We start from the raw sequence: 27,872 nt of genomic DNA, 5'->3' as shown, positions 1-27,872 counted from the left end.
CACGGCACAGAACATCATACGGGTCCTTTACATCATTGATGCACTGATTGGATCTGTTCAACAGGAAGTAGCAAATACTCCAGACAGTTTGTGAGACCACGTGTTCCAGAGAATGGGAAATAAATCATCCTCAAAATTCAGGTTTCTGCTGCCTTACTAAAATCTCTAGGAGTCCAGCTGCCTGAGGCACGCTGAGGTAGGTCCTCCCAAGGTGAAGACACGTCACTCCATCTGACCTCTTACTCATAAGAGACAAGTCCAAGACCTATGGGCCTCTTCTAAAATTGGGAGGCAACATATATTTCCTTCGATATGCTTCCGCAACCTATTTATTATGTATTTTGAAAGGCTGCTGGCTTTGAGTGAGGCCCAGAATGAAAGGAATCTTTGCAACAGCTGCAGCTGCAGACAGCCTGAGCCTGTGACCCAGCAGACGCGGTGGTGTTCGAAGCACCTGAAGCAGATGAGGATCCTATACAGAGCCTTTGGCAGAAAGCTTTAGATGAATGTACCACACAGTTGTCTACGATTCTGAAGCCACACTGGGCCGTTTCTGCAGAGATGGTTCTCAATTTGTGACACAGCTTCTAGCTTGCTACTGGGCTGCAGTAGAGACTGAACACTTGGCCTTGAGTGGGCGGGTCACCATGTGACTTGAGCTCCCGTCAGGAACTGGGTGTGGACTGACCAACCAAACTTGCAACTGGCCAGGCCCAGCTGCTCTCCGTCATCAAACAGAAGTGGTTCATACAAGATTTGGCTAAAGGAGTTTGTGAAGGCATGTGGTAGGCAGAGTAATGACCTCCCAAAGGTGTCCACGTCCTGGTCCTCAGAATCTGTGAATACGGTACCTTACATGGAAATAGAGACTTTGAAGATGTGATTAAGTTAAGGATCTTGGGGCAACGAGATCATCTTGGATTATCCAGGTGGGCCCAGTGTGATCTCAAAGGGCCTTATACATGAAAGAGGGAGGCAGGAGGGTGACATCAGAGAAGAGAAGATGGAAGCAGAGGCTGGAATAACATCACTGCTGGCTTTGAGGATGGAAGGGGATGAGAGTGAAGGAGTGCAGGCGGCCTGCAGATGCTTGAGGAGGTAAGAGAACAGACTCTCCCTGGAGCCTCCAGTAGGAACACAGCCCTGATGACAACTGACGACAGCCAGGGAGACGCCTTGTGGACCTCTGACGGCCAGAACTGTAAGATAACAAATCTGTGTCTTCTGAAGCCTGTAACCTTGTAGTAATTTGTTAGAGCAGCAACGGGAAGCTACCACACTGGGTATCTGCTTTAGTCTCTGCAAACTCAAACTTTCCTTCTATTGGGTCATTGCTGCATTTCCATGATCAGGAACACAGAAAACCCCATAAATATGTGCTGATACTTGGGCAGGAAGGAGTTAAGACCAGGGAGACGTGGGCACGGATCAGGGGAGACCCCATTTCTCTCTGAAATGCTCCCAGAGAGCCCGGTGCACACTCCAGCCCTGGGGAAACCAGAGCCAGCCTGTTAGAAAGTTCCTCTTCCTGTGGGGCTGCTGATGTGACAACCTCATGACGGGAAGGACCCAGCCTCCAAGTGGCCACACCCTGTGTGCCTCTCTGTCCTGCAGGCACTGTGGTCTCATCCATCTGCACAGCCGGGGCCAGAGGGAGGAGACGCCATGACCCCCACCCTCACGGCCCTGCTCTGCCTCGGTGAGATGGGAAGAGAGGAGGGGAGACCTGGTCTGGGAGGGACCCCACCCACAGCCACACCCTGCTCTAGCAGGAGACCCCAGGGGCTCAGGAGGCTCCCGGGGAGGACAGGACATGCTCAGCCTTCAGGGAACAAATCTCTCACAGGGAACTCTCTTCCAGGGCTGAGTCTGGACCCCAGGACCAGCGTGCAGGCAGGTGAGTCTGTCCCCAGCTGTTCCAGGTCGCTCCTCCTCACTGGGGACAAGGGGACACCCCTGGGCCGCTGGGGGTGGGGAACAGCAGCTCTGGGCTGACTGATGGAGACATCTGGAGGGTCCTGGGCTGAGAGCTGGGATCTGAGGGGTGGGGATGTCTTGGGACCCAGCCTCTGATTTCCTTCCAGGGATCCTCCCCAAACCCACCCTCTGGGCTGAGCCAGACTCTGTGATCACCTGGGGAAGCCCTGCTACCATCTGGTGTCAGGGTACCCTGGATGCCAAGGAGTACCATCTGGAGAAAGATGGAAGATCAGTATCCTGGGACAAACAGAAACCACTGGAGCCTGGGAACAAGGCCAAGTTCAACATCCAATCCATGACAGAGCACTACATTGGGCAGTATCGCTGTTACTGTTACAGCCCCGCTGGATGGTCAGAACCCAGTGACCCCCTGGTGCTGGTGGTGACAGGTGAGGGGACCCTCAGGGGTCCCAGCCCCAGGATCTGCCCTCAGGGGTGTCTCCCTCTCACAGCCCAGCTATAAGGGATGATGTGGGAGGTGTGAGCCCTTTTGAACATGGCTGCCTCCTTCTCTCTTAGTATCCTACGGCAAACCCACCCTCTCAGCCCTGCCGAGCTCTTTCGTGACCCCAGGAGGGAACGTGACCCTCCAGTGTGTCTCACAGGATGGATTTGGTGGGTTCATTCTGATGGAGGAAGGACACAAGCTCTCCTGGACCCAGGACTCAGAGCGAACCTCCTATGGGCAGTACCAGGCCCTGTTCCCTGTGGGCCCCGTGACCCCCAGCCACAGGTGGACCTTCAGATGCTATGGCTATTACAGGAACTCCCCACGGTTGTGGTCGGAACCCAGTGACCTCCTGGAGCTACTGATGTCAGGTAAAGAGATTTCATCCTACCCTGTTCATTTCTAGAGACCCCCGAAATATCACCGTGAGCCCTGCTTCCTGGGGAACCTGAGGTGGGAGGGGTGGTGAGGAAACAAAGGTTCCCAGGGCTACAGACCCAGAGTATAAGATACAGTGGGACCTGCAGGGCCAGGACAGGACACGGGAGGTGTTGGGAGGAACCAGCCCCTGCAGCCCATGGCGTGTCCTTCCCCCCAGGTGTGTCTAGGAAGCCCTCCCTGCTCACCCCGCAGGGCCCTGTCCTGGCCCCTGGACAGAACCTGATCCTCCAGTGTCGCTCTGATGTGGGCTATGACAGATTCGCTCTGTCCCAGGAGGGGGGAGGTGTCCTCCTCCAGCACCCTGGCCGGGAGCCCCAGGCTGGGCTGTCTCAGGCCGAATTCCCCCTGGGCCCTGTGAGTGGCTCCCACGGGGGCCGGTACAGATGCTACGGTGGACACAACCTCTCCTCCGAGTGGTCAGCCCCCAGTGACCCCCTGGACATCCTGATCGCAGGTGAGGAGCCCAGCGGGGTCAGTCAGGGACCCAGACTCTGCACAGGCCCTGCTGGGGGAGCCCCAGGGGGTGATGGCCTGGATGAGGGGTGGGGGTCTCAGGGAGGGAGAGGGACAGAAAGAGACAGGGGTGGTGGGGGAGGGGAGGCTCAGAGATCACAGAGACAGGCAGAGACACAGAGGGTCTTCAGAGAGAGGCCTTGGGGAGGTCTCAGCTCAGAATGAGGTGGGGGCTGCCCCCACCCCTCCTTCCTCTCTCTAGAACAGCTCCCTCACAGACCCTCCCTCTCACATCTGGGCTCCATGGTGGCCTCGGGAGAGAACGTGACCCTGCTGTGTCAGTCACGAAGCCCACTGGACACTTTCCTTCTGACCAAGGAGGGGACAGCCAATCGCCCCCAGCGTCTCAGATCAAAGTACACAGCTCAATGGTACCGGTCTGAATTCTCCATGAGTCCTGTGACCTCAGCCCATGGGGGGATCTACAGGTGCTACGGCTCACTCAACTCCTCCCCCTACCTGTTGTCACTGCCCAGTGACCCCGTGGAGCTGGTAGTCTCAGGTGAGGATCCCTGACCCTGTCCTCTCGGAACTCAAAGGGTCAGCTCAGGGCCCTGCCCCAGGAGAGCTCTGGGCTGGGATGGGGTGAGGGAGTTCTGGGGGAGGCTCAGCCAGAGGGGCTCACCCCTCCGAGGGCAGGAGGCCAACAGGGGCCCTCCCAGGTGCCCCACCCCCTCCCATATCATCTGAGGTCCAGAAGGTGCCAGGTGGGTGGAGGGATGGCCTTAGGGAGGCCGCAGGACAGGAGTAGAAGAGTTTGAGTGGACAAGGGGACTTCAGGGCAGCCCCAGCCCCTCACCGTCTTCTTGCCATTATTCCCAGGAACATTTGGGCACTCCGGCTCCCCAATCGCAGGGCCCCCCTCAGTACCTGGTAAGTCACTGAAGTATCTTGTTTCAGAGGCAGCACAGCCTGCCCCAGGGCAGTTCTGAGTCGCCCCATCTCCTTCCCTCAAATTCTCAAGGATGGGCTGTGTCCAGCGGGTGGGAGTCAGGCAGAAATGTGGGGACCCCAGGCCCCCAGGGCTCTGAGGCTGGTCTGGTGAGGGGTGGGGGGCCCAGGCAGGGGAGATGTTGGGCCCAGCCTGGGGGTGGGGCGGGGCTGCAGTGGGGAGCAGACAGCCCCCGCCCCCACGTCCTGACTGGGCCTGAGGATCATCCCCTCCCCCCACAGGGTCAGGCCCCAGAGTGCTGAGTGAGGGGCTCCGTGTGGGGAGGTGGGGCGGGGTCCAGGGGACGCAGGGCTGAGTTAAGCCATTCGTTCAGGCTTCTCTGGAGACAGGGCGTGGACAAGCCCTTCCCTGTCTGGGCCTCAGTTTCTCTAAGTGTAAAGGGGAGAGGCCTGGCCCCGACAGCAAAGCTCCCTCCAGTTCTGGCTTCTGCTGTGGCCTCCTGGGAGAGGAGGCCTCCCAGGGAAGCCTGCAGGACCCCCTCCTGCAGTGGCCTGTCCCACCCGCTGCCACAATGGCCACGCTGCACAGGGAGGGTCGCAGGGCCGCGGTGCGGGGCATGCAGGCTCTGTCCCTTCACCTCGGGGCTCAGGTCTGGGGGAGGGAACAGGGCTGAAAGTCACCTCCCCAGGGTCACTTCCCAGCTCTGCTGCCTCCTGGCTGGGCACCCTGGGGCAGGCAATTCATCTGGGCCTCAGTTTCCCCCACTGTGAAATGGGTGGGGGCGGGAGACAATCCCAGGTTGCACGACTGGTGAGGGCTCCAGGTGATGGATGCAGAGACCCGGCACCTGCCTGCACACAGTAGGTGCTCAGTTAATGATGCCATTCCTCACTCCTGACGTCACTTGTTCCCAAGGTCAGGGAAGGTTCCTGGAGGTTCTGATCGGGGTGTCGGTGGCCTTCGTCCTGCTGCTCTTCTTCCTCCTCTTCCTCCTCCTCCGACACCAGCGTCGGGGCAAACACAGGTCATCGGGTGAGTGGGGAGTGGGGGACGCAGGGGCAACCGAGGGTGGGCTCGGGCACCAGCCAAAGGGAGAGCAAACAGACGGGGAGTGTCAGCTTAGAAAACCTGCTCCCGCAGTTTCCAATCAGAACACGCTGGAAAGCAGCCGGCAGTGTCAGCACGTGCGCAAGTGTCAGTGTTTGCTGAGCTTTCTCAGCCGCGTGCAGGGTGTGCAGCGTCTATGCAGGAGGCTGTCCAGGTTCCCCCTTTCCTCTCCAGCTGCGTGTGCAGGGCGGCGGGTCCTGACCTGCCCGGGGCTGAGACTCTGTCCATCTTCCCCCAGCCCAGAGGGAGGCTGACCTCCCACGTCCTGCGGGGGCTGCGGAGCCAGAGCTCAAGGGCAGAGGCCTGCACAGGAGGTAATTCTGCCCGAAGACCCCAGACTCCACCCACCCCGGCCCCCTCACTGCCCCTCACACCCCGTGTCCTCCCCCAGGTCCAGCCCAGCTGCCGACGTCCAGGAAGAAAAGCTCTGTGAGAGGAGGGGGGCCCTGGGGGGAGACGGGGGCCCTGAAGGTTCAGTGGCAGTGGGGGAGGGGCAGGCAGGGAAGGGTCTGGGGCTCAGGGGGAGATGGTCTGAACCCCACACTGGGGGCCTCGGGGACGTCACAGCCACTCCCTGGATCCCATGGCCCCATCTGGGACCAGAGCAGGGGCTGGTGGGACTGAGAGATCCCAGGGGGTCCTGCCAGGGGACATACCCCTCGTTCTGCCCCAGCAGATGCTGCTGTGAAGGACACAGAGCCTGAGGATGAGGCAGAGCTGGACAGTCAGGTGAGGCCCCTGCCCTGTTCCGGGCACCAAACGCCTCCTGTTGCCACATTTAACCCAGCGGACCCTCCCCTGCCCTCCCTTCACTGGGCTCTCAGTGTCGTCCCACAGTGGACCCTCCCTCCTGCCTGCGTGACCTCACTCCCCTGGCTTCCTGCCACCTCGTGGGCCCCTCCTCCCTGGCCCCTTTCCGGCTCCCCGTCCTCTGTCTGACCGTCTGGGTGTCAGATGCTCCCCCAGGCCTCAGCAGCTGCGTGAATCAATGCAGCACCCAGGTCCCCGGGCGCCCCTTCATTCATTCACCCAACAGTGTTCACAGGGGGCTCACTCCTGATCGGGCTCCAGGGAGGAGCTGCAGACGCAGCAGGGAGCAAAGCTGCCCCAGCCTCCCTGAGCTCACCTGGGGGCGAGAGACAATGTGCACATAAACGCAGTGGCCCGGGGTGCAAAGGGCTGTTAGGGAACATACAGCAAGTGCAGGACAGAGCGTGGGGGCAGGGGGGCCACTCTGAGGTAGGAGGGGAGGGCTGTGTGATCAGGTGTCCTCTGAGGAGAAGCCTGAGTGCAGAGGACCGTAGGAACGTCTAGTGCACCAGCAGCTGCAGCAGAGGAAACAGCAAGTGCAAAGGCCCTGAGGCAGCAGCCAGCTCTGTCAAGACATGGCCTGTGGCTGGAGCCAAAGGAGCAAGGGCCAGAGTGTGAGGACAAGAGGTCAGCACTGCAGGAAGGAAGCAGCCAGGTCCTCCAAGGACTTAGGAAGTCCCTGGAGATTCCATCAGGAAAGTGACATAATCGGATCACTCTGGAACAGTATGAAAATGTAACTGCAGGAGGTCGAGTGGAACCAAGGAGACCCCGTCACTGTCTCTCTCCAGCAGAGCCCACATGACGAAGACCCCCAGGGAGTGACATATGCCCAGGTGAACCGCTCCACACTCAGGCGGGGAGTGGCCTCCCCTCCTTCCCCACTATTCAGGGAGTTCCTGGACATGAAGGACAAACAGGAGGAAGGGGACAGGCAGATGGACAGTCAGGTGGGTCCTTTCCTCCCCAGGATCCCAGGCCTCCCCCCACCCCAACCACGTACCTTCCCTCTCACTCTCCCCCACTTCAGGCTGCCGCATCTGAAGACCCCCAGGACGTGACCTACGCCCAGCTGCACAGCTTGACCCTCAGACGGGAGACAACTGCGCGTCCTGTGTCCCAGGAGGGAGACCCTCCAGCTGAGCCCAGCGTGTACGCTGCCCTGGCCATCCACTAGCCCAGGAGGGCCCAGGCCCCACACTGCACGGAGGGAGACTCAGGGACCCTACAGAGCACGGGATCTGCCCCCAGGGGACACTAACCTGTGAACCCCAGCCTGGACCCCTGACAAAGACCATCAAGAGGTTCTGGGAACTTCTGGGATTCACGTGACTCTGCAGTCAGAGATAAATAGTATCCAGATCTATATTTTGTAAATAAAGCAACAGACTTCTCAATAATCAATGACTTCAATGAGAAAATCAAAACAGAAGTGAATGTTTTATACTGATTGATAATATAAATATTACACATTAAACTATGAAACTGGAAAAGTAAAAACCACGAATGAATAAGTTAGAAAAGAAAAATCTAAAATGACCTTGTCTATTGTATCAAGAATTTAGAAAAAGAATAATAAATTATTCCAAAAGAAGGTGTAAGGAAGGCAATCATAGTGATGAGAGGAGCTACTAATGAGGACAAACAAAACTTGAGGAGCGAGGTGCTGTAGCTCCTGTCTGTAATCCCAGCTACTCCGAGGCTGACACAGGAGAACTGCTTGAGCCCAGGAGTTTGAGACCAACCTGGGATATACCGCAAGACCCTATTTCAATTAAAAAAAAAATTTTTTTTTTTTTTTTGAGACAGAGTCTCACTCTGTTGCCCAGGGTAGAGTGCCCTGGCGTCAGCCTAGCTCACAGCAACCTCAAACTCCTGCTTAAGTGATCCTCCTGCCTCAGCCTCCCGAATAGCTGGGACTACAGGCATGCGCCACCATGCCCGGCTAATTTTTTCTATATATATATTTTTTAGCTGTCCAAATCATTTCTTTCTATTTTTAGTAGAGAAGGGGTCTCGCTCTTGCTCAGGCTGCTCTTGAACTCCTGATCTCGAGCAATCCTCCCGCCTCGCCCTCCCAGAGTGCTGGGATTACAGGTGTGAGCCACCGCACCCGGCCTTAAAAAAAAATTTAATGGAAAACTCAATAAAGCCAAAAAAATTTATTCTTGAAAACATTAATCACATTTATAAATCTTAGCCACAATGAGCAAGAAAAAAAGAGAGCAGACACACATTTCCATGTGGAAATGAAACAGGAGACAGCACTACAGACCCTACACAGATTTTCAAAAACTAAGAACAGAACATTAGGAGCAAGTCTATGCCAGTATACTAGAAAATATAGATGAAATGGACAAAATATTCTAAACTATACTTAACGGACGTAAGAATAAATAGAAAATCTGAATCATTATACACATAGAGTGTGTGTACATATATAGTATTTACATATATATAGTATTTTATATATATATAAATATGTATATATAAAGTACATCGACTCTGTAAACAAAAATGTGCCCACAAGTAAACTCCAGTTCAGGAAGCTTCGTGCTTTTTCAAACACTTATGCACTTATGAAACACACACACAGGTCTACACCCCAAACATAGACAAAGTTTCCCTGATGATAGAAAAAGAGAAATTATACCCAAACACATTTTATTAGGGAAAGAAAAAGTTGATACCAAAACCTGAGAAGGAAATTACAAAATGGGAAATTCATAAGACCATCTCTCCCATGAACTTAAATGTAAATCTCTAAACAAATATTAACAAATAAGATTCATTGCTATATAAAATGGATAATACATCACAACATCATGAACACACTGTGCTTTCTACATTTTTTATTTTTGTTTATGGAAGGCAAGGGTAGCTTAATTTTTAAGAAATCAGTAAAATTCAATATATTAACAGAATAAATTTTAAAAATCATCTCAGTGGTTGCAGACAAAGCTTTTTGCTTGAATATTTTTTCATACACTTGTTGACCATTTATATGTCTTCTTTGGAGAAATGTCTGTTCAATTTCTTTGCCCATTTATTCTGAGCTGTTATTTGTTCTCTTGATGTTGACTTGTTTGAGTTCCTTATATATTTAGGATATTATACCCTTGTCAGATATATAGTTTGCAAATATTTTCTCCTAGTCCACAGATTGTCTCTTCACTATGTTGATTGTTCCTGTCTTGTGCATAAGCTTTTTCATTTGAGCCATCCCATTTGTCTATTTTTGCCTTAGTTGCTTGTGTGTTTTCAGGGTCATATCCCAAAAATCCTTGCCCAGATCAATGTTGTGGAGCTTTTGTCCTGTCCATTTTGATTTGACTTTTGTATACGGAGTGAGATAAGGGACAACTTTCTTACTTCTATATATGGATATCCAGTTTTCCCATAACCCTTTACTGAAGGTACTGCCCTTTCCCCATTGTGTGGCATCCTTGAAAATCAATTTATCATAAATATCTGGGTTTATTTCTTTGCTTTCTGTCCTGTTCTATTGATCATTGCCTGTTTTCTTGTCAGTTTTATGCTGCTTTGATTGCTATGGCATTGTAGGAGATTTTGAGAACAGCTAGTTTCGTGCCTCCAGCTTTGTTCTTTTTGCTCAAGGTTAGTTTGACTATATGGGATCTTTTGTAGTTCCATTCAAATTTTAGAATTTTTTCTATTTCAGTGAAAATGTCATTGGAATTTTAATAAGGATTGCATTGAGTTTACAAATTGCTCTAGCAAGTATAGACATTTTAACAATACTATTCTTCCAATCCATGAACATAGGACATCTTTCCTTTTATTTCTGTATTCTCTAATTTCATTTATTAACATTTTATAGTTTTCAGCATGGAGATCTTTAACCTCCTTCATTAAATTTACTTCCACGTATTTGTTTTTAGCTATTTTAAATGGAATTTTTGTCTTGATTTCTTTTTGGATAGTTTGTCATTGGTGTACAGAAATGCTACTGATTTTTCTATGTTAATTTAGTATCCTGCAACTAAATTCTTTCGTCAGTTCTAACAGTTTTTTGGTTGAGTCTTTAGGGCTTCTATATATAAAAGCATGTTGCCAGCAAGCAGAGACAATATGACATCTGCTTCTCCAATTTGCATGCTTTTTTCTTGCCTGATTGCTCTGCCTAGGACTCTCAGTACTATGTTAAATAGGATTGGCAAGAGTATGTATCTTTGAACAAGGATTCATCCATCCTCTTCCTTTAGAGAAGATGGGTTCCAATTACTCTGTGTGCTCACGTATGTGTGTGTCTGGGCATGTGGGCGCCCAGGGGAGGGATGTTGATGCTCAAAGTCCCATGGCAGTGACAATAGATGGATATTTATTTTTTTTTTTTTTGAGACAGAGTCTCACTCTGTTGCCCAGGCTAGAGTGAGTGCCGTGGCGTTAGCCTAGCTCACAGCAACCTCAAACTCCTGAGCTCAAGCGATCCTCCTGTCTCAGCCTCCCGAGTAGCTGGGACTACAGGCATGCACCACCATGCCCGGCTAATTTTTTTTCTATATATATTTTTAGCTGTCCATATAATTTCTTTCTATTTTTAGTAGAGATGGGGTCTCGCTCTTGCTCAGGCTGGTCTCGAACTTCTGAGCTCAAACGATCCGCCCACCTCGGCCTCCCAGAGTGCTAGGATTACAGGTGTGAGCCACCGCGCCCGGCCTAATAGATGGATATTTAAATGAAGGTCATCTTTCCCCTGAAAATCATAGCGCTAACCTGCTCACTGTCCTTAAAGCTTGAAAGCGGGACCACAGGATGAGGAGGACGGTTCTAAGAAAGGAAACAAGGGTGCCCAGGAGGCAGAAATGAGTCAACGGTTGTATCCAGGAAGATGGGAATGGACACTGTGGCTAAAAAGAACTGGGAACTCCATGACAGGAACTGTTTGGTAGAATGAAAACCCACAATCCAGAGCCAGGAGAAGAGTCCTTTTCTTTCTTCCCTTATTGCCCTGTATGTCCCTTTTGCACTCATGGCCACGAGGCAGCTCAACGTGAACTGCACCATCAGATGCTCGTGTGTCTCTGCTGGTAGGAGTCTGCCGTGGGCACAAACCTGCACCTTCCCTGAAGCATCTCCAGGGCGGTGAGACGACTGCCGTGGTGAGGACCCACAGCGCTGGGCTGAAGGGGGGGCCTAACGAGGGAAGGAGACCCTGTGGGTAGGCTCCAAGAGGGAGGAGGGGCCCTCATCATCCTCACCTGTGACAGGCCACTCATGAAGGCACTGGCTCTGTTTCCTTCTATGTTCTGAACTTCAGTGAGATGAGGACAGATGAGGCAGAGTGGCTCTAGGTCAATGGAGACCTTATTTCTACCTAAAATGTCTCCAGAGAACCAAGAGCCTACCCCAGCCCTAGCCCTGGGGAAATGAAAGTTTGGCTCCTGGTGGAAGGGGGGCACAGTTACCTTTTCTGTTGTTTCCTGATATTGCTAATGTGACAACCCCATAGGAGAGGTTGATCCAGCATCCGCGTGGCCACACCCCATGAGTCTCTCTGTCCTGCAGGCACCGTGGTCTCATCCATCTGCACCGCCGGGGCCAGTGGGAGGAGACGCCATGACCCCCACCATCACGGCCCTGCTCTGCCTCGGTGAGATGGGAAGAGGGGAGGAGAGACCTGGTCTGGGAGGGACCCCACCCCACAGCCACACCCTGCTCTAGCAGGAGACCCCAAGGGCTCAGGAGGCTCCCGGGGAGGACAGGATGTACTTGGTCTTCAGGGTACAAATCTCTCACAGGGAACTCTTCCAGGGCTGACTCTGGGCACCAGGACCCACATGCTCTCAGGTGAGTCTGTCCCCAACTGTCCCAGGTCTCTCATCCTCACTGGAGACAAGGAGACATCCCCGGGCAGCTGAAGATAGGGAACAGCAGTTGGAGGCTGGCTGATGGGAACATCTAGAGGGTCCTGGGCTGAAAGCTGAGATCTGAGGGGTAGGGATATCTTGGGACCCAGCCTCTGATTTCCTTCCAGGGACCCTCCCCAAACCCACCCTCTGGGCTGAGCCAGACTCTGTGATCACCTGGGGGAGCCCAGTGACCATGTGGTGTCAGGGGACCCTGGATGCCAAGGAGTACCATCTCATGAAAGAAGGAAGCCCAGAGCCCTGGGCCATGCAGAGCCCACTGGAGCCTGGGAACAAAGTCATGTTTCCCCTCTCATCCGTGACAGAGCACTACATTGGGCAGTATCACTGTTACTATCACAGCCCTGCTGGATGGTCAGAGCCCAGTGACCCCCTGGAGCTGGTGGTGACAGGTGAGAGGACACTTAGGGGTCCCAGCCCCAGACTCTGCCCTCAGGAAGGGGGTCTGCTCTCAGGGGTGTCTCCCTCTCACAGCCCAGCCCTGGGGGGTGATGTGGGAGGTGTGAGCCCCATTGAACACAGCTGCCTCCTTCTCCCCTAGGATTCTACGGCAAACCCACCCTCTCAGCCCTGCCGAGCCCTGTTGTGACCTCAGGAGAGAATGTGACCCTCCAGTGTGTCTCACAGCTGAGATTCGATGTGTTCATTCTGACTCAGGAAGGAGAACACAAGCTCTCCTGGCATCTTGAGCCACGTGAACACCCCCGTGGGCGGTTTAAGGCCCTGTTCCCTGTGGGCCCTGTGACCGCCAGCCACAGCTGGACCTTCAGATGCTATGGCTATCAGAGGAACGCCCCCCAGGTGTGGTCAGAATCCAGCGACCCCCTGGAGCTCCTGGACTCAGGTGAGAAAGGCCCGTCTTTGCCCCGTGGTCCAGGGCCTGAGACAGGTCCCCAGCTGAGCCCCTGGTGGGACGGTGGGGTGAGGGGAGTGCAGGGATGCAGAGTGTGTGAGACAGTTAGACCAGAGATACAGAGGAAGGGAGAGACAGTGAAAGCGGGAGGCTCAGGAAGAGAGACGGGTCCTCATGCGGCTCCGCTCTGGGACCTGCTCCTCCCTAGGGACCAGCTTAAACGTCACCTCCACGTGGGACCTTCGCTATGACATTGTCCAGGATAGACCTGCCTCCTTCTCACCTGTTAATGTCTATGTCTCTCTCTCTCTCTCTCTCTATATATATATATATACACATACGTATATATGTATACACACACACAGCTACATTTACATATCTAGAGTTTTATGTAGTTATTTAGTACATTTTTATATGTGTGTATATACACACACACATATATATATGTAGTCTTATTCTGTTCATGCTACTATAGCAAAATACTTGAAACAAGGATGATTGATAAACAACAGGAATTTATTTCTCACAGTTCTAGAGACTGGGACGTCCAAGATTAAGACACCAGCAGGTTTGGTGTCTGGTGAGGGCCTGGTGTCTGCTTGCAGGACGGCGCCTTGAATGCTGTGTCCTCCAGAGGGGACGAATTCTGTGTCCTCACGTGGCAGAAGGGACAGAAAGGCAAGAAGGCGGCCTCGCTAGTTCCCTCCAGCCCCCTTACAGGAGCACTAATCCATTCACCAGGGCACAGCCCTCACGACACGATCACCTCCCAAGGCCCCACCTCCTAGTACTGTGGCCCTGGGGACTAAGTTTAAACATGGATTTTGGAAGGGACACAAACAACTGAACCGTAACCTATGCAATCTGCAGCTTAAAATTTTCATCCCTCTAACTAACCCTTTTCAATGCTACATGCCTACAGGTTTGCTCTTGGACTACTCAACCACATTCACACTCTAGGGATTCGGAAACATGCTTGATGACCCACTGATTTGACACTATCAATTGGAAAATATATCTGCATATATGTATGTTTATGTTAGTATGTATATATGTGCATGCATATGTGTATATGTTTATATATGCAAAATGTATGCACATGTAACAAACACATATATATTCATCCCATTTTAGGTGTTTCTAACTATTGGAGGAATTAGTTGAAAAGAGCTTAAATGGGTGATGAGATCCCAGGTGACCTGGCTGAGGTGGGCTGAGGCAAAGGCAGCTCCTTTGTACCCCTGACATTCAGGAGCCCCTGAGGATCAACCCCGCATCCACGGAGCCTGGGTGCTCAGCTCCTGATGAGTAGAGACTCTCATCCCCAGATGGATTAACTCACATGGTCCTGTGTCTCAAAACTAACCAAGAACATTCAAGGGCTCAGCTAGTCTTGTGCTGAAGAGAAACTGTTCCTATGTCTTGGGGCACAGCCAAATGTGTTGCACAGCGACTCAGAAAAGAGACCTGACTATAAATAACACTTGGGGACTGGGAGGTTCCACTGAGGAGACCAGAGGGGGCTCTGATGCAGCAGAGAAAGGTTCATGGAGGATCTACAGAGAGTTATGGCGTGAGAAGTGGGTAACATAAGAGTCTATCACCCAGGCAGTGTTGGCTCAGGTCTTCACAGCTCCTCACCCCACCCCTCTGTTTTCATGCTCAGGAGCAGCTGAGACCATCAGCCCAACACCAAGCAAGTCAGACCCCACGAGTGGTGAGTGAGGAGACCCTCTCAGTCATGGGCTGGGCACAGAGGGTCAGGCCCTGTCCAGGGGAGGACGGTGTCCTGGGGGAACCTCCAGGGAGGTGCCTTCCTGAGTCAGCCCTTGCAGGTGAGGGTGACTGAGGGCTTATTGCTTCCTCTCAGAGCCTCCCCCCATGCTGTGGGATCTCCGTCACTTCCTCAGCCCGTCCCACAACACATCCTTGTGAAATCTGCACAATGGCCAGTCATCTCAACTGTGCTGGAGATGCTTCAGGGAAGATGCAACGTTATGCTGCACATCACACTCGGATCAGCAGGGACGCATTTGACATCCACCTGTGCAGTTCAAGTTAAGCTGCCTTGTGTCCACAAACACATAGGAGAAATACCGGAAAGTAAGAGATGAAAAGTGATCCTCTTCCTGGCCCTCAATTGTGGGTTTTCTTTCTATGAAATGGCCCCATCATGGACTTCCCCTCCTCCATTTTTTTTTTTTTTTTTTTTTTGCAACACAATCCGCCCCATCTCCTTGGTAACAACGCTCTGAGTCATTCCTACTTCTCCATTTCCTTCTCAGAACTCTCGTCTTCATCCTGTGGCTCTGTCTTCAAACTCTGGAGACAGCGAGTCGAGTTAGAGCTCTGATTTCCAGGGAAAAACTGATCTTCATTTAAGTTTTTGTCTAACATCCCTTCCCTCAGTGACTTAAAGAGCATGGTCACGACAGAATTTTTTTTTTTTTGCCAATTTTTAAGTATTTATTTTAAGTAAGTTCATATGAGAGGCTAAATTATGATTTTTTTCCTCTTAAAATATCCTTGTTAGGTTTTCATGGAAACCTATTACAATTTGTTGAAAAGTGGTAATTCTAGACATGTACTATCTATGCAGGGCGGGGGAGGCCTGTGGCCACAGGCTCCCTACAGTGTGGAACCACAGCGGTTCATTGGGGGCTGACTTCTCTGTGGGCCCTGCAACCTGCGGAAGGACCTATCGCTGCTACGGCTCTGTCAGGGACTATGAGTGGTCCGCCCCGAGTGACCCCCCTGCGCCTTTGTGTCACAGGTAAGGAAACCCCATACCTGTGCCATGTATTCTGTCTCAGACCAAGTCCTAAAACCATATCTGGGGAACATCTTGTTCATGATAGAGCGAAACAAGCACAAATATGGAGAGAAGGAAAAAAGACTAAGTATTAGAGGTGGTATTGGGGTGTAGGATGGTAGACAGGGGAGCTCCAAACCCTCCTTCATATCGTGCACAAAGGCCCACATTAGGAGGGGTTCTATGTATCCAGGCAGGTGGAGAAAGGGGTCAGGAGAGACCCAGGAGGAGGGGAGACGAGGCTTCGTTAGGGGAGATTGGAGGTTGCAGCAGTCCCTCACCATTATGCATTTTGCAGAAGCCCCTCCTGACCTTTCCCCCACAGAGGCCTCATGGCCAGCATCCCCTCTCCCCCCTCACACCTGGGAGTCTCAGGATAGGAGTCATCACCCTCAAGGACTATGGGGAAGAGGATCCCAGGACTCCCAGGGCTCAGCATTAGATGACAGAGTGTTGGCCACGGACCAACTTCAAAGGAGTTTGAACAGGATAGAAGACAGGCAGCCTCATTTCCTCGCCTCTCTCCTGTCCTGTGTTCTAGGAAACTCTTCAAGTAGTCACATTTCCCCAACAGAACCAAGCTCCAACACTGGTCAGTAGAGAACCCCTCTTATCTCTGCTTGGATTTGAATGTGGGCTCAGCCACTCCGTGATTTTGCGCTGGTCAGTTCCCTCGTGGACTGTCAGACTCTACAACAGCAGAAGGGGCTCAATGGGGACCCTTACTCTCCGATTTGCTGCAGCCGAAACCTCCTCCAAGCAAGGAGGATGACAGTAAGCCTGACGCCCTTCCCAGGAACAATGTGGTGTTTCTTCTGTCTCCATTCCTAACTAGAGGAGAAAGTCATGGGGGCTTGAAAGGCAGAGAACACCTGGTGGGGATGGACTGGTTCTTAGAGAAGTTCCATTTGCCAAAGGATGAGCTCTTCTCTGACAGAGCACAACCCTGGTGTCCCCAGCAGGGCAAGAGCCTTGCAGCAAGAGAGGACTGAGTTCATCCACGCACATAATGCTTCCATTAACTGACTCAGGCACTGTTCCAAGAGCTGAATGTGCCATGTGCAATCATTTTCTATTGTTGCTATAATAAATTTCCACGAGATGACTGGACTAAAACAACAGTATTTAAATTCTCTCACAAGTTCTGCAGGTGAGAAGTCTGAAATGGGTCTTCCTGGACTGAAATCCAGGTGACAGCCAGGCTGCATTGCTTGTGAAGATTCCAGGGGAGAATCTATTAATAATTCCTCACTTTTTCCAGCTTCTCGAGGCTCCCGCCATCCTTTGCTCGTGGTCCCCGTCCTCCTTCCTCAAGGTCACGTGTAGCTCACATTGCCTCCCTCAGACACTTCCTCCTTAATCGCACCTCTTTCCCCGACTCTTCCTCTGCCTTCCTCCTTCTACGGACTTTGTGGTTACTGTGAGTCCACCCAGACAATCCAGGAAAATCTCCCTAAAATAACCCAGGGTAACTTTCTTTAAGGTCAGCTGATTAGCAAGCTTCATTCCACCTGCAACCTTAATTCTCCCTTCCCATGCAATATAACATAGCCACAAGTTGTGGGGACTAGGATGTGGATGTTTCTGGAAAAGGGAGCATTCTTCTGCCTACTGCAAGTAGTAAACATGATGCGTTTGGCCCCTGCTCTGGAGAAGCTGATATTGCAGCACAGGTCTTGGGAAGGCAGACAATGAATGCACCAATGGATGAATAAACGAATATGGGCATGGATGAATGAATGGTCCGTTGTGAAGCCGCTAGGCATGCAATTTGGAATAAAGTGATAGGTAATGCCTAGTGGACAAATTAGGGTGAGCAGTAGATTTGTCACCATTTCCTGGCTGTATGACATAAGACAACTCTACTTCTTTTGACTTTAATTTCACTTTTTTTCCTTTTATTAGAGAATGTGTTAATACTTTGTTTGATTCAAGGGTGTTGTGGATGTAGCAGTTGTGAAGCAGATTCACTGTGTACTGGTGTCAGCCCCAGGGGAGGACTCTGAATGCCTCACGCACTGCACCTTGGGCTGTGCCAGTCCCGTCACCTGACACGTCTGATGAAACACAACACCACACCCAAGTTACATAGGCGGGTTTATCACCTACAGCTAAGCAGCGAGGGAACACAGAAGGCAAGCTTCATGGCGAGCAGTCCCCCAAGGCTCAGGAAAGCTGCCCAGGGCAGATGGAGTCAGCCCATTTGCACCACAGCTGAGGTAACCCAGAAGGCAGCCCGCCCTGGGTTTTGTACCCTAGAGCTCCATGAACCGCTGAGTTCAAACATCATGGGACACCCTGTTCTAGGAAGGAAAGGAATAGTTGTCCAGATAATTTCTTTCTATTTTTTTAATAGAGACGAGGTCTCGCTCTTGCTCAGGCTGGTCTTGAACTCCTGAGCTCAAACAATCCACCCGCCTCGGCCTCCCACAGTGCTAAGATTACAGGCGTGAGCCACCGCGCCCAGCTGACTGAAGGTTCAATGAAGAAAATCTCTGTCTATGTGGCCTCCACCTTGTATTCCATCCCAGGCCTTTTCATATGGATGTGGGATCTGGTTCAAAGATGGATTTGAACACCATTAGACACTGGTTTGAGAGAAACACTCGCGTCTCATCTGAAACATAAAGGGAAATACAGGTCTTCTCTTGGAGAACAACCCAGAATAATCCAAGGTCAAACCAGAACTAAGTTTTTTGGGAAGTAACTGTTCTCATTCCTATGGGGCAACAGATGTAGAAATTCTCTGATGAAGGACTCTTGATGTCATACTTCCTGTGGATCCTACTGTCTTATGAGTATCTGTCATCCTGCTAATGTACACCAACAGGAGGCTAACCAGGCCGAGGCTGTGTCAGCATCATGGCCTGCAAAGATACCACCACCCTCCTCTGTCTTGGTGAGTGCAGAAACAAAAGTGGGTTGTAGGGAAGTATTGGAGGATCCCCAAACAGTCAGGGTCTCTCTTAGCATGAGGACTCAGTGATTTTAGTGGCTACCAAGGACATTCTTACCTCCTTACTGGAGAGACAGTCTTTGCCCAGATAGCTATAACTCTGCCTTTGCCCAAGTCCAGGCTAGTTTGTGGGTCTCAGTTGTTTCTATTTAATCCATGACGTGCTCTCTGGAATCCACGATTCCAGAGTTCCTATAAAGGAGAGACTCAGAGGCTGGAAGCCAGAAGATAAAATTATAAGATAAGACCGGGTGCGGTGGCTCACACCTGTAATCCTAGCACTCTGGGAGGCAGAGGTGGGAGGATCGCTCAAGGTCAGGAGTTCAAGACCAGCCTGAGCAAGAGTTAGATCCCCCCGTCTCTACTAAAAATAGAAAGAAATGAGCTGGACAACTAAAAATATATAGAAAAAAATTAGTCAGGCATGGTAGTGCATGCCTGTAGTCCCAGCTACTCGGGAGGCTGAGGCAGAACGATTGCTTGAGCCCAGGAGTTTGAGGTTGCTGTGAGCTAGCCTGACGCCACGGCACTCTAGCCCAGGCCACAGAGCAAGACTCTGTCTCTCCCCACCCAAAAAAAAAATTAAAAGATGAGTCTCAAAACTGTTTTTGCTGTGGAAGAAAAGTAATATGTGTGAACTCTATATCATTTTGTATGTCCATATGTGTGATGATTCATAATAGAGGTTGGGGCCGGGCATGGTGGCTCACGCCTGTAATCCTAGCACTCTGGGAGGCCGAAGGGGCGGATCGTTTGAGCTCAGGAGTTCGAGATCAGCCTGAGCAAGAGCGAGACCCCATCTCTACTAAAAATAGAAAGAGATTATATGGACAGCTAAAAATGTATATACAAAAAATTAGCCGGACATGGTGGCGCATGCCTGTAGTCCCAGCTACTCAGGAGGCTGAGACAGGAGGATCACTTGAGCCCAGGAATTTGAGGTTGCTGTGAGCTAGGCTGACACCATCGCACTCTAGCCTGGGCAACAGAGTGAGACTCTGTCCCCCCCCCACAAAAAAAAATTAAGAGATGAGCCTCAAAACTGTTTTTGCTGTGGAAGAAAAGTAATGTGTGTGAACTCCATGTTATTTTGTAAGTCCATATGTGCGATGATTCATAATAGAGGTTGGAAACTGGACGGTTGATTTGTTTTCATGAATCTGTCTCTTCCAGTACTCTGTCTGGGCCAGAGAATTCAGGCACAGGAAGGTAAGTGTCCCCTAAATCTCCCCAGGCCCCTTAGACCCTCATGGAAGCTCTGGGTTAGAAGGACTAGGGAGATGGTCTGAAGCCCAGACAGATTCCACTTTCATTCTCCACTCTAGTTGTCTCTGCCATGTTTCCCTTGCATCATTTCTATCTCACTTTGGTATCTCCAGGCCCTTCAGGCTCATTAACGCTCAGACCCGGATTTCTTTGCCTCTCTGTTGGACTGTCCACGAAAGATGAATGTATTTACCAAATGCACGCAGCTGCAAGAATGAGGAAGTCAGGACTCCTCTTTGCCCAGTTTCCTTCCCTATTGTCGAATCTATTTTGTTTTCGCAACCTGATTTCTCCAGTCTATTAACTTCACTTCATTTAAAGCTGCCTAAATCCAGCCCTGCTGTATGTTCTGTGTTTTCCGCAGTCCTGCCACAGTACTGCACAGGAGGTGGTACTAAAGTTCAACTACATATTCTGCCACCCCAGCTCCTGCCTTGGCCTCCTACTGGGTGTGAGCCCCATGTACACCGTGTCTTCCCTCTTCCAGCTCTAAAGAACGTACTCTGAATTTTTTGTGTCTTTAAAATGCAAATATGTTTATCTCTCTCTTAAAACTCCTCAGTAGTCTCTTTTGAGATAAGTCCACCGACCTTCCCAGGCCTACCAGTCCCTACCCACTCTGGTTTGTGTCTACTCTCTCAATACATCTTCCACTCTCTCTCTGAGCCTCTGAGCCTCACTCACACTAGCCTTAATTTAGTTTCTCCTTGTCTCATTATACATTATCGAATCAGGGCCTTTCCTCCCATTTCCCCTTCTATCTGCAATGCTCCAAGCCTACCTATCCACATTGCTTAGGCAATTCCTATTCATCCTCGCATATCACCTGAACTTCCATGCCTGTTATCAGATCTCCAAGTGCTATGTCTTTATACTGCAGACCACATATCTACAATTATATACTTGTGTATGTACAATTAATATCTGAAATTTCCACATTATCATTGCCTTAAAGACATTAACCAAGGTCAGGGTTTCTCAACCTTGTCATTATTGGCATTTGGGACCAGTTAATCCTTTGTTGGTGGGGGGCTGTCCTTTGCATTGTAGGATGTTTAGCAACATCCCTGGCCTCTACCCACTAGATGCCAACAGTACCTACCACTCCAGCTGTGACAACCAAAAATGTATTCAGACATTAACCAATGTCCTCTGTAAGGCACAATTATCCCCTGCTGAGAACCACTGGTTTAGGTCACGATAGCAGATTAACATGAACATCTCTGCATATACTTTGGAACAACAAAGGCATGGATGTGTTGTTTGGTGAATGGCAAACTCCCCTTTTATCCCCTTTCACAGAGCTGTAGTTGAACAGGTTACTGTTGGGTCTAAAATAGATGCAAAATCATTTGCTAAAAGTTAGTCGGCATGAATGTATCAAAGCCAGGAAGCTAACCAGAACTTTCTTGCCTCCCCAAACGTTTGCAAATTCCTTTCTGTCCTAAATCCTGCTCCTGGAGCTATTCAGTTTCCAGATCCCAGTCTTCTGGCCCTATCCCACAGAACGAATCTTCATGTTTATCAGCAGCTTGTGTTAGTTGTCCCTCACGTTGAATTCTCTGGCAGCTCTAGGATAGAGAGCTCTCCCCATCTTCAGAGGAGAGAGCTCAGAATCGGGAGTGAGACTCTTGGTTTCCAAACCAGGCTTGGCCAGTCTTCAGTTTGTGGTCTTAAGAAACTGACATGGTTTCTCCAAGCCTCAGCAGTCTCACTTCAGAGTGGAGAGCAGAACTGGGCATTGGTGAAGAATACCATGGAAACAAAGCACCCAGAAAACTTCATGGCAGATTAGTGGTAGCCAGGGGCTGGGGGAGGAGAGAATGACGGGTGGCAGCTTAATAGGCATGGGGTGCCCTCTGGGGGTGATGGAGATGAAACTAGATACACATGCTGCTCGCACAACATTGTGAATGTACTAAATGCCACTGAAACACACGCTTTAAAAATGGTTAATTTTATGTTATATGAATTTCACCTCAGTTTAAAAAAGTACATAAAAAGGAATTTTGTTCCTCAAAAATCTAAACATAGAATTAGTATATAATCCATCAATGCCACTCCTACATATATACCAAAAGAACCGAAAGCAGGAACTCAAGCAGATATTTGTACACCAGTGTTCACAGCAGCACTATTCACAATAGTCAAAAGGTGGAAACAACCCAAATACCCATTGACAGATGAATGGATAAACAAAAAGTGGTGTATGCAAACAACGGAATATTATTCAGCCATTATAAGGAATGGGCCAGACACGGTGGCTCACGCCTATAATCCTAGCACTCTGGGAGACCAAGGCAGGAGGATCGCTTGAGGTCAGGAGTTCGAGATCAGCCTGAGCAAGAGTGATGTCCCATCTCTACTAAAAATAGAAAAAGTTAGCCAGGCGTGGTGCACACCTGTAGTCCCAGATACTTGGGAGGCTGAGGCAGAAGGATGGCTTGAGACCAGGAGTTTGAGGTTGCTGTGAGCTAGGCTGACGCCACGGCACTCTAGCCCAGGAGACAGAGTAAGACTCTGTCTCAAAAAAAAAAAAAGGAATGAAGTTCTGAGACATACTGCATCACAGATGAACCTTGAAGACATTATGTTAAGACAAAAAGTCAAACACAAAAAGACAAAAACTGTATGATCTTGCTTATATGAGGTACCTAGACCAGTCAAATTCATAGAGACCGAAAGGTGTTGGGCAGATGTTGGGGGGGGAGGGGATGGGTGTATACATACATAATGAGTGCGATGCGCACCGTTGAGGGGATGGACACGCTTGAAGCTCTGAATCAGGGTGGGGAGGGAGGGCAAGGGCAATATATGTAACCTAAACTTTTGTACCCCCATAATATGCTGAAATTTAAAAAAAAGACTTATTTATTTCTAGGTGTCAGAGTTAATTGTCATAGTCTGTTTTAATAAAGTAAGAGTTAATACATTTAAAACAAAAAAGAAAGAAAGCGGATTAGAGGTTAGCAGAGGCTGGGGGTGGGGAGAGCGGCAAATGATTGCTTAATGTTTACAGCGTTTCTGTTTGGGGTAATGGAAATATTTAGAAATAGACGGTGATGGTTGCGCAGCATAGTGAACGTAATTAATGCCACTGAATTAATGTTTAAGATGGCAAATTTTATGTATAAACAACATACAAAAAATACTATTTTAAAAAGGAAAGCATTACAGGTCCTTCACACCTTAATTTATTTGTCGTCCCTCACAGAGAAGGGAAGAAGTAGTTTCCCCGAGGCGGGCCACCTGAATCTGGCCTTTATTTTGTTGCAGGGGACTTTCCCATTCCTGCTATATCTGCCGAGCCAGGTTCTGTGATCCCCTGCAACGGCTCTGTGAAGATCCGGTGCCAGGGGACTCCCGAATCTTACCTGTACAGACTGGTGATCCTAAGAAACTCCACGCACACAGAGGTAGATAAAAAGCTGGGAATTAGTAAGGAGGCCGAATTCGTCCTTAGCCGCGTGGATGCAAACACCGCAGGGCGCTATGAGTGCCGATACAGGAAGCAGTTCAGCTGGTCAGAGCCCAGCGAGGCCCTGGAGCTGGTGGTGACAGGTAAGAAGACATCCGGGGTCTCCAGCCCTCAGGTGGGTTTTTTTTTTTTCCTTTATATTTAATAGACTTTATTTTTAGAACAGATTTAGATTTCAAAAAAAATTGAGAAGATAACGACAGAGAGTTCCCCTATACCTGGCACCCTGTTTCTCCTCTTGCTGTCATTTTTTATTAGTACGGTACGTTTCTCACCACTAATGAACCAATATCGATACATCGTTCTCAGCTAAGGTCTATAGTTTATTTATTAATATATTTCCTTAGTTTTTACCTAATGTTCTTTATCCATCCCAGGATTTCGTTGAGGATTTCACATTGCATTTGACTGTCATGTCGCTTTAGGTCCTCTGGGCTGGCACAGTTTCTCAGACTTTCCTTGTTTCTGACGACTTTGACAGTTTTGAGGAGCACTGGCCAGTTATTTTATTTTATTTTTTTTTCTGAGACAGAGTCTCACTCTGTTGCCCAGGCTAGAGTGCCGTGGCGTCAGCCTAGCTCACAGCAACCTCAAACTCCTGGGCTCAAGCGATCCTCCTGCCTCAGCCTCCGGAGTAGCTGGGCCTACAGGCATGCACCACCATGCCCGGCTAATTTTTTCTATACTTATATTTTAGCTGTCCAAATCATTTCTTTCTATTTTTAGTAGAGACAGGGTCTCGCTTTTGCTCAGGCTGGTCTTGAACTCCTGACCTTGAGCCATCCTCCTGCCTCGGCCTCCCAGAGTGCTAGGATTATAGGTGTGAGCCACCGCACTCGGCCATAAATAACTTTTTAAAAAAAGAGAAAAAAGGAAAAAATCTTGCTAACAGCTCACTCTCTTCTCTTTTAGGCTTGTACAACAAACCCTTCCTCTCTACGGATCGGGATCTGGTACTGATGCCGGGAGAGAAGATTTCCCTCAAGTGTGGCTCAGCACACACCCCATTTGATAGATTTTCACTGGCCAGGGAGCGGGAAGCTTCTCTGCCGCGGCACCAAAACGGAGGACACCAGGGAAACTTCACTCTGGGCCCTATGGACGCCGGTTTCGCAGGGAACTACACGTGCTACGGTTGGAAGAACAGCAGCCCCTACCTGTGGTCAGCACCCAGTGACACCCTGGAGCTTGTTGTCACAGGTAGGTGCATCCTGGTCCAGCCCCTGGGTCCAGGCTGGCTGCCTTGTCACCAGGTGGGAATGTGAAGGGTGCACCGAAAAGAGCAGAGTAGCAAAGACCCGCTTACTCAAGGACTATGAGACAGAGGGGCTTCTCACCCAGCCCATACCCTTTCTAGAGCTCTCCAGGCAGCGTCCTTTGAAAACACGGTCTACTGAGAAAGGAGGGACCAACATTTAGAGTCACATGTATAGGGGCTGTGTTGAGACAGTAGATACCAGACACAGCCCAGGCCTAGTGCACCTCTCTTTTCTACATGCTTAGTTGCCACTGGAAATCCTTTTTTTTTTTTTTTTTTGAGACAGAGTCTCTCTCTGTTGCCCAGGCTAGAGTGAGTGCCATGGCGTCAGCCTAGCTCACAGCAACCTCAAACTCCTGAGCTCAAGGGATCCTCCTGTCTCAGCCTCCCGAGTAGCTGGGACTACAGGCATGCACCACCATGCCCGGCTAATTTTTTCTACATATTTTTAGCTGTCCATATAATTTCTTTCTATTTTTAGTAGAGATGGGGTCTCGCTCTTGCTCAGGCTGGTCTCGAACTCCTGAGCTCAAACGATCCGCCCACCTCGGCCTCCCAGAGTGCTAGGATTACAGGCGTGAGCCACCGCGCCCGGCCCCACTGGAAATCCTTAAACCAACCTAGAGTACTAGAATCCACCGTGAGTGATTGACTAGGGCCTGGGGTTCATGGGAAGAACTCTTTTAAAAACTCCATTATGAGGCTGGGCGCGGTGGCTCATGCCTGTAATTCTAACACTCTGGCAGGCAGAGGCAGGAGGATCCCTTGAGGTCAGGAGTTCGAGACCAGCCTCAGCAAGAGAGAGACCCTATCTCCACTAAAAATAGAAAAAATTAGTCAGGCTTCATGGCTCGCACCTGTTCTCCCAGCTACTAGGGAGGCTGAGACAGGAGGATCGCTTGAGCCTGGGACTTTGAGGTTGCTGTGAGTGAGGCTGATGCCACGGCACTCTAGCCCGGGTGACAGAGTGAGACTCTGTCTCAAAAAAAAAAAAAAAAAACCTCCATTATGAGCCCCATTTTTATACTGTTTGCATACATCACTCTGCTCAGAGGGAGAAAGCTGGAGTTACGGCAGAAGAAAGCAACTGCCAATCACTGGGCAGGGTGACCACTGTCATCGCTCACATCCACCATCAAGTTTCTGGCTATATGGAAGTGTTGCAGAGATATTATTAGACATTCAGTGAAATCACCAAGTGAGTAGAGCATGAGAAAACACCCAACCTCCCCATAATCACCTCCTTCTATGTTTATGGGACTTCCCTGGGAAGCACAGTTTCTTGTCCTTGGACACCAGCTGGCAGACTGATAAGTACAGGGCTAGTGAACACATGAGCTCATCGAGGAGGAGGTTGAGTGGAAACACATTTTGGGAAGCAAATAGGGAAATGAGCTCCCATGTCAGGGCTCTGGGTTTGGGCTGGAATGGAGCGTGGCCAACAATTATTCATCTCTTTGAATTATGTCTCTAGACTCCGTGAACCAAGATTATACAGTGGGGAATCTCATCCGCATGGGCGTGGCAGGACTGGTCCTTGTGGCTTTCTTGGCGATACTGGCTGAACATTGGCACAGCCATAGGGTGCCACACAACGAAGGCTGGCCTCACCTGGCTGAACCAAGCTGGAGGAAACAGAAATGCCAGACAGAATGGACCCTTGGACAAACCGCTAGTGGCCACAGTTAACACCTGGAGCTGAAAGTGGAGATGAGTCCGGACTTGTGGAGTTCTATAAAGCTACCTGGAGAACACAAGGGACAAAAAGGCACTAACAAGCTTGGATCCATTTTCGAACCAATCAAGGAGTGTTTTCTTATGTGGACCTGATGCTATTTGCTTCAGATGCTTTCTCAACAGTAGTTGTGATTTTCTATCTTTATCTCCTGATGTTTTATATCCTTTTTATTTTTTCTTAATTTTCTTCTTTTCATATTTTTAAATGTGTCACCACCAAATATAAGTAATTGGTAAGCATGCCAAAAATATTCAGTAACCTCCCTTCCTTTATTTTTAAGGTATCTGTTTTGTTCATCTGTAAATTGATAAGAGTGAAAGACACATACGGGAATTACCCTATTTATTTCATAAACCCTGTTTCTCCGGGATTTTCAGTCAAGGAAAATTTAAACACTGACGTGTTTCACTACAACCCATTAATTTATTTTTTCCATTTAGTTTTCAGAATAATTGGAGGTCTACATTATTTAATCAGTATAGGACTTAAGATTTTTCCACTGCGCCCCAAGGAGTAGGAGGCTCTGAAATGAATGTAGCAACATAGGTAACTCACTGAGCCTGCGTCTTTATCTTCAGCTGGAATTTTTCATTCATCTGGATTCCGCGTTCATGAAGCTAGTTCGTCAACATGGAGCGTTTGTTCTGTGAGCAATTTTAAAACAATAAATCTTCCGTATTGAACCCAGAAGGCATTTTTGTATTATTTAGTGTGATGCTGGCTCCTGTAAAAAAATAAACTCTAAATAGCTTTGTCTTCAATCTAAGACTAGGTTCTGAGATTAAGTTCTGCCCTCTTATCTCACCGTCCATATCTCTCCTTTTCGACCCTGGTAACTCCCCCTGGCAGGGTCCAATTGTGGGCATCTATAAAATTCCAGGTAGCAATCAGAGTAGGGGAGCTTTCAGAAGCTCTGATTCTAAGCATGGTATCAGGGGGCCCAACAAGAGTGAGCATCTAACCAACAGCTGTCTAGATATGCTGAGACATGCACTTATTTGTCAATGTAGGTCATCTCTCATAGAAAAGAAAGGACCTCTTAAGCGGTGGATCCAGGCGCGCCGGGCGCGGTGGCTCACACCTGTAATCCTAGCACTCTGGGAGGCTGAGGCGAGTGGATCGCTCAAGGTCAGGAGTTCGAGACCAGCCTGAGCAAGAGCGAGACTCTGTCTTCTACTAAAAATAGAAAGAAATTATCTGGACAGCTAAAAATATATATAGAAAAAATTAGCCGGGCATGGTGGCACATGCCTGTAGTCCCAGCTACTCAGGAGGCTGAGGCAGAAGGATCGCTTGAGCCCAGGAGTTTGAGGTTGCTGTGAGCTAGGCTGACGCCACGGCACTCTAGCCCGGGCAACAGAGCAAGACTCTGTCTCAAAAAAAAAAAAAGAGGTGGATCCAAGAGCCTTGATAGCAGAACAAAGACAAT

At 49.8% G+C, this 27,872-nt stretch overlaps 2 protein-coding genes across 2 annotated transcripts in view; one reads left to right on the top strand and one right to left on the bottom strand.

The window, feature by feature from the left end:
- The window catches only part of LOC138374230 (NACHT, LRR and PYD domains-containing protein 7-like), a 672,516-nt gene that overhangs the window by 604,962 nt on the left and 39,682 nt on the right, over window positions 1-27,872 (bottom strand).
- The window catches only part of LOC138374877 (uncharacterized), a 50,728-nt gene that overhangs the window by 13,735 nt on the left and 9,121 nt on the right, over window positions 1-27,872 (top strand). The window contains exons 5-16 of the mRNA XM_069458092.1: window positions 2,085-2,369; window positions 2,500-2,799; window positions 3,027-3,323; window positions 3,585-3,884; window positions 12,624-13,003; window positions 13,541-13,613; window positions 14,602-14,652; window positions 18,590-18,646; window positions 19,877-19,912; window positions 23,246-23,530; window positions 24,360-24,647; window positions 26,180-26,289. Of these exons, the coding sequence (XP_069314193.1) occupies window positions 2,085-2,369; window positions 2,500-2,799; window positions 3,027-3,323; window positions 3,585-3,884; window positions 12,624-13,003; window positions 13,541-13,613; window positions 14,602-14,652; window positions 18,590-18,646; window positions 19,877-19,912; window positions 23,246-23,530; window positions 24,360-24,647; window positions 26,180-26,289 (2,462 nt within the window). The remainder of the gene's footprint in view (window positions 1-2,084; window positions 2,370-2,499; window positions 2,800-3,026; window positions 3,324-3,584; window positions 3,885-12,623; window positions 13,004-13,540; window positions 13,614-14,601; window positions 14,653-18,589; window positions 18,647-19,876; window positions 19,913-23,245; window positions 23,531-24,359; window positions 24,648-26,179; window positions 26,290-27,872) is intronic.

This window comes from Eulemur rufifrons, chromosome 24 (assembly GCF_041146395.1).
Source record: "Eulemur rufifrons isolate Redbay chromosome 24, OSU_ERuf_1, whole genome shotgun sequence".
NCBI lineage: Eukaryota > Metazoa > Chordata > Mammalia > Primates > Lemuridae > Eulemur > Eulemur rufifrons.
This window is presented reverse-complemented; position numbering and strand designations above follow the sequence as displayed.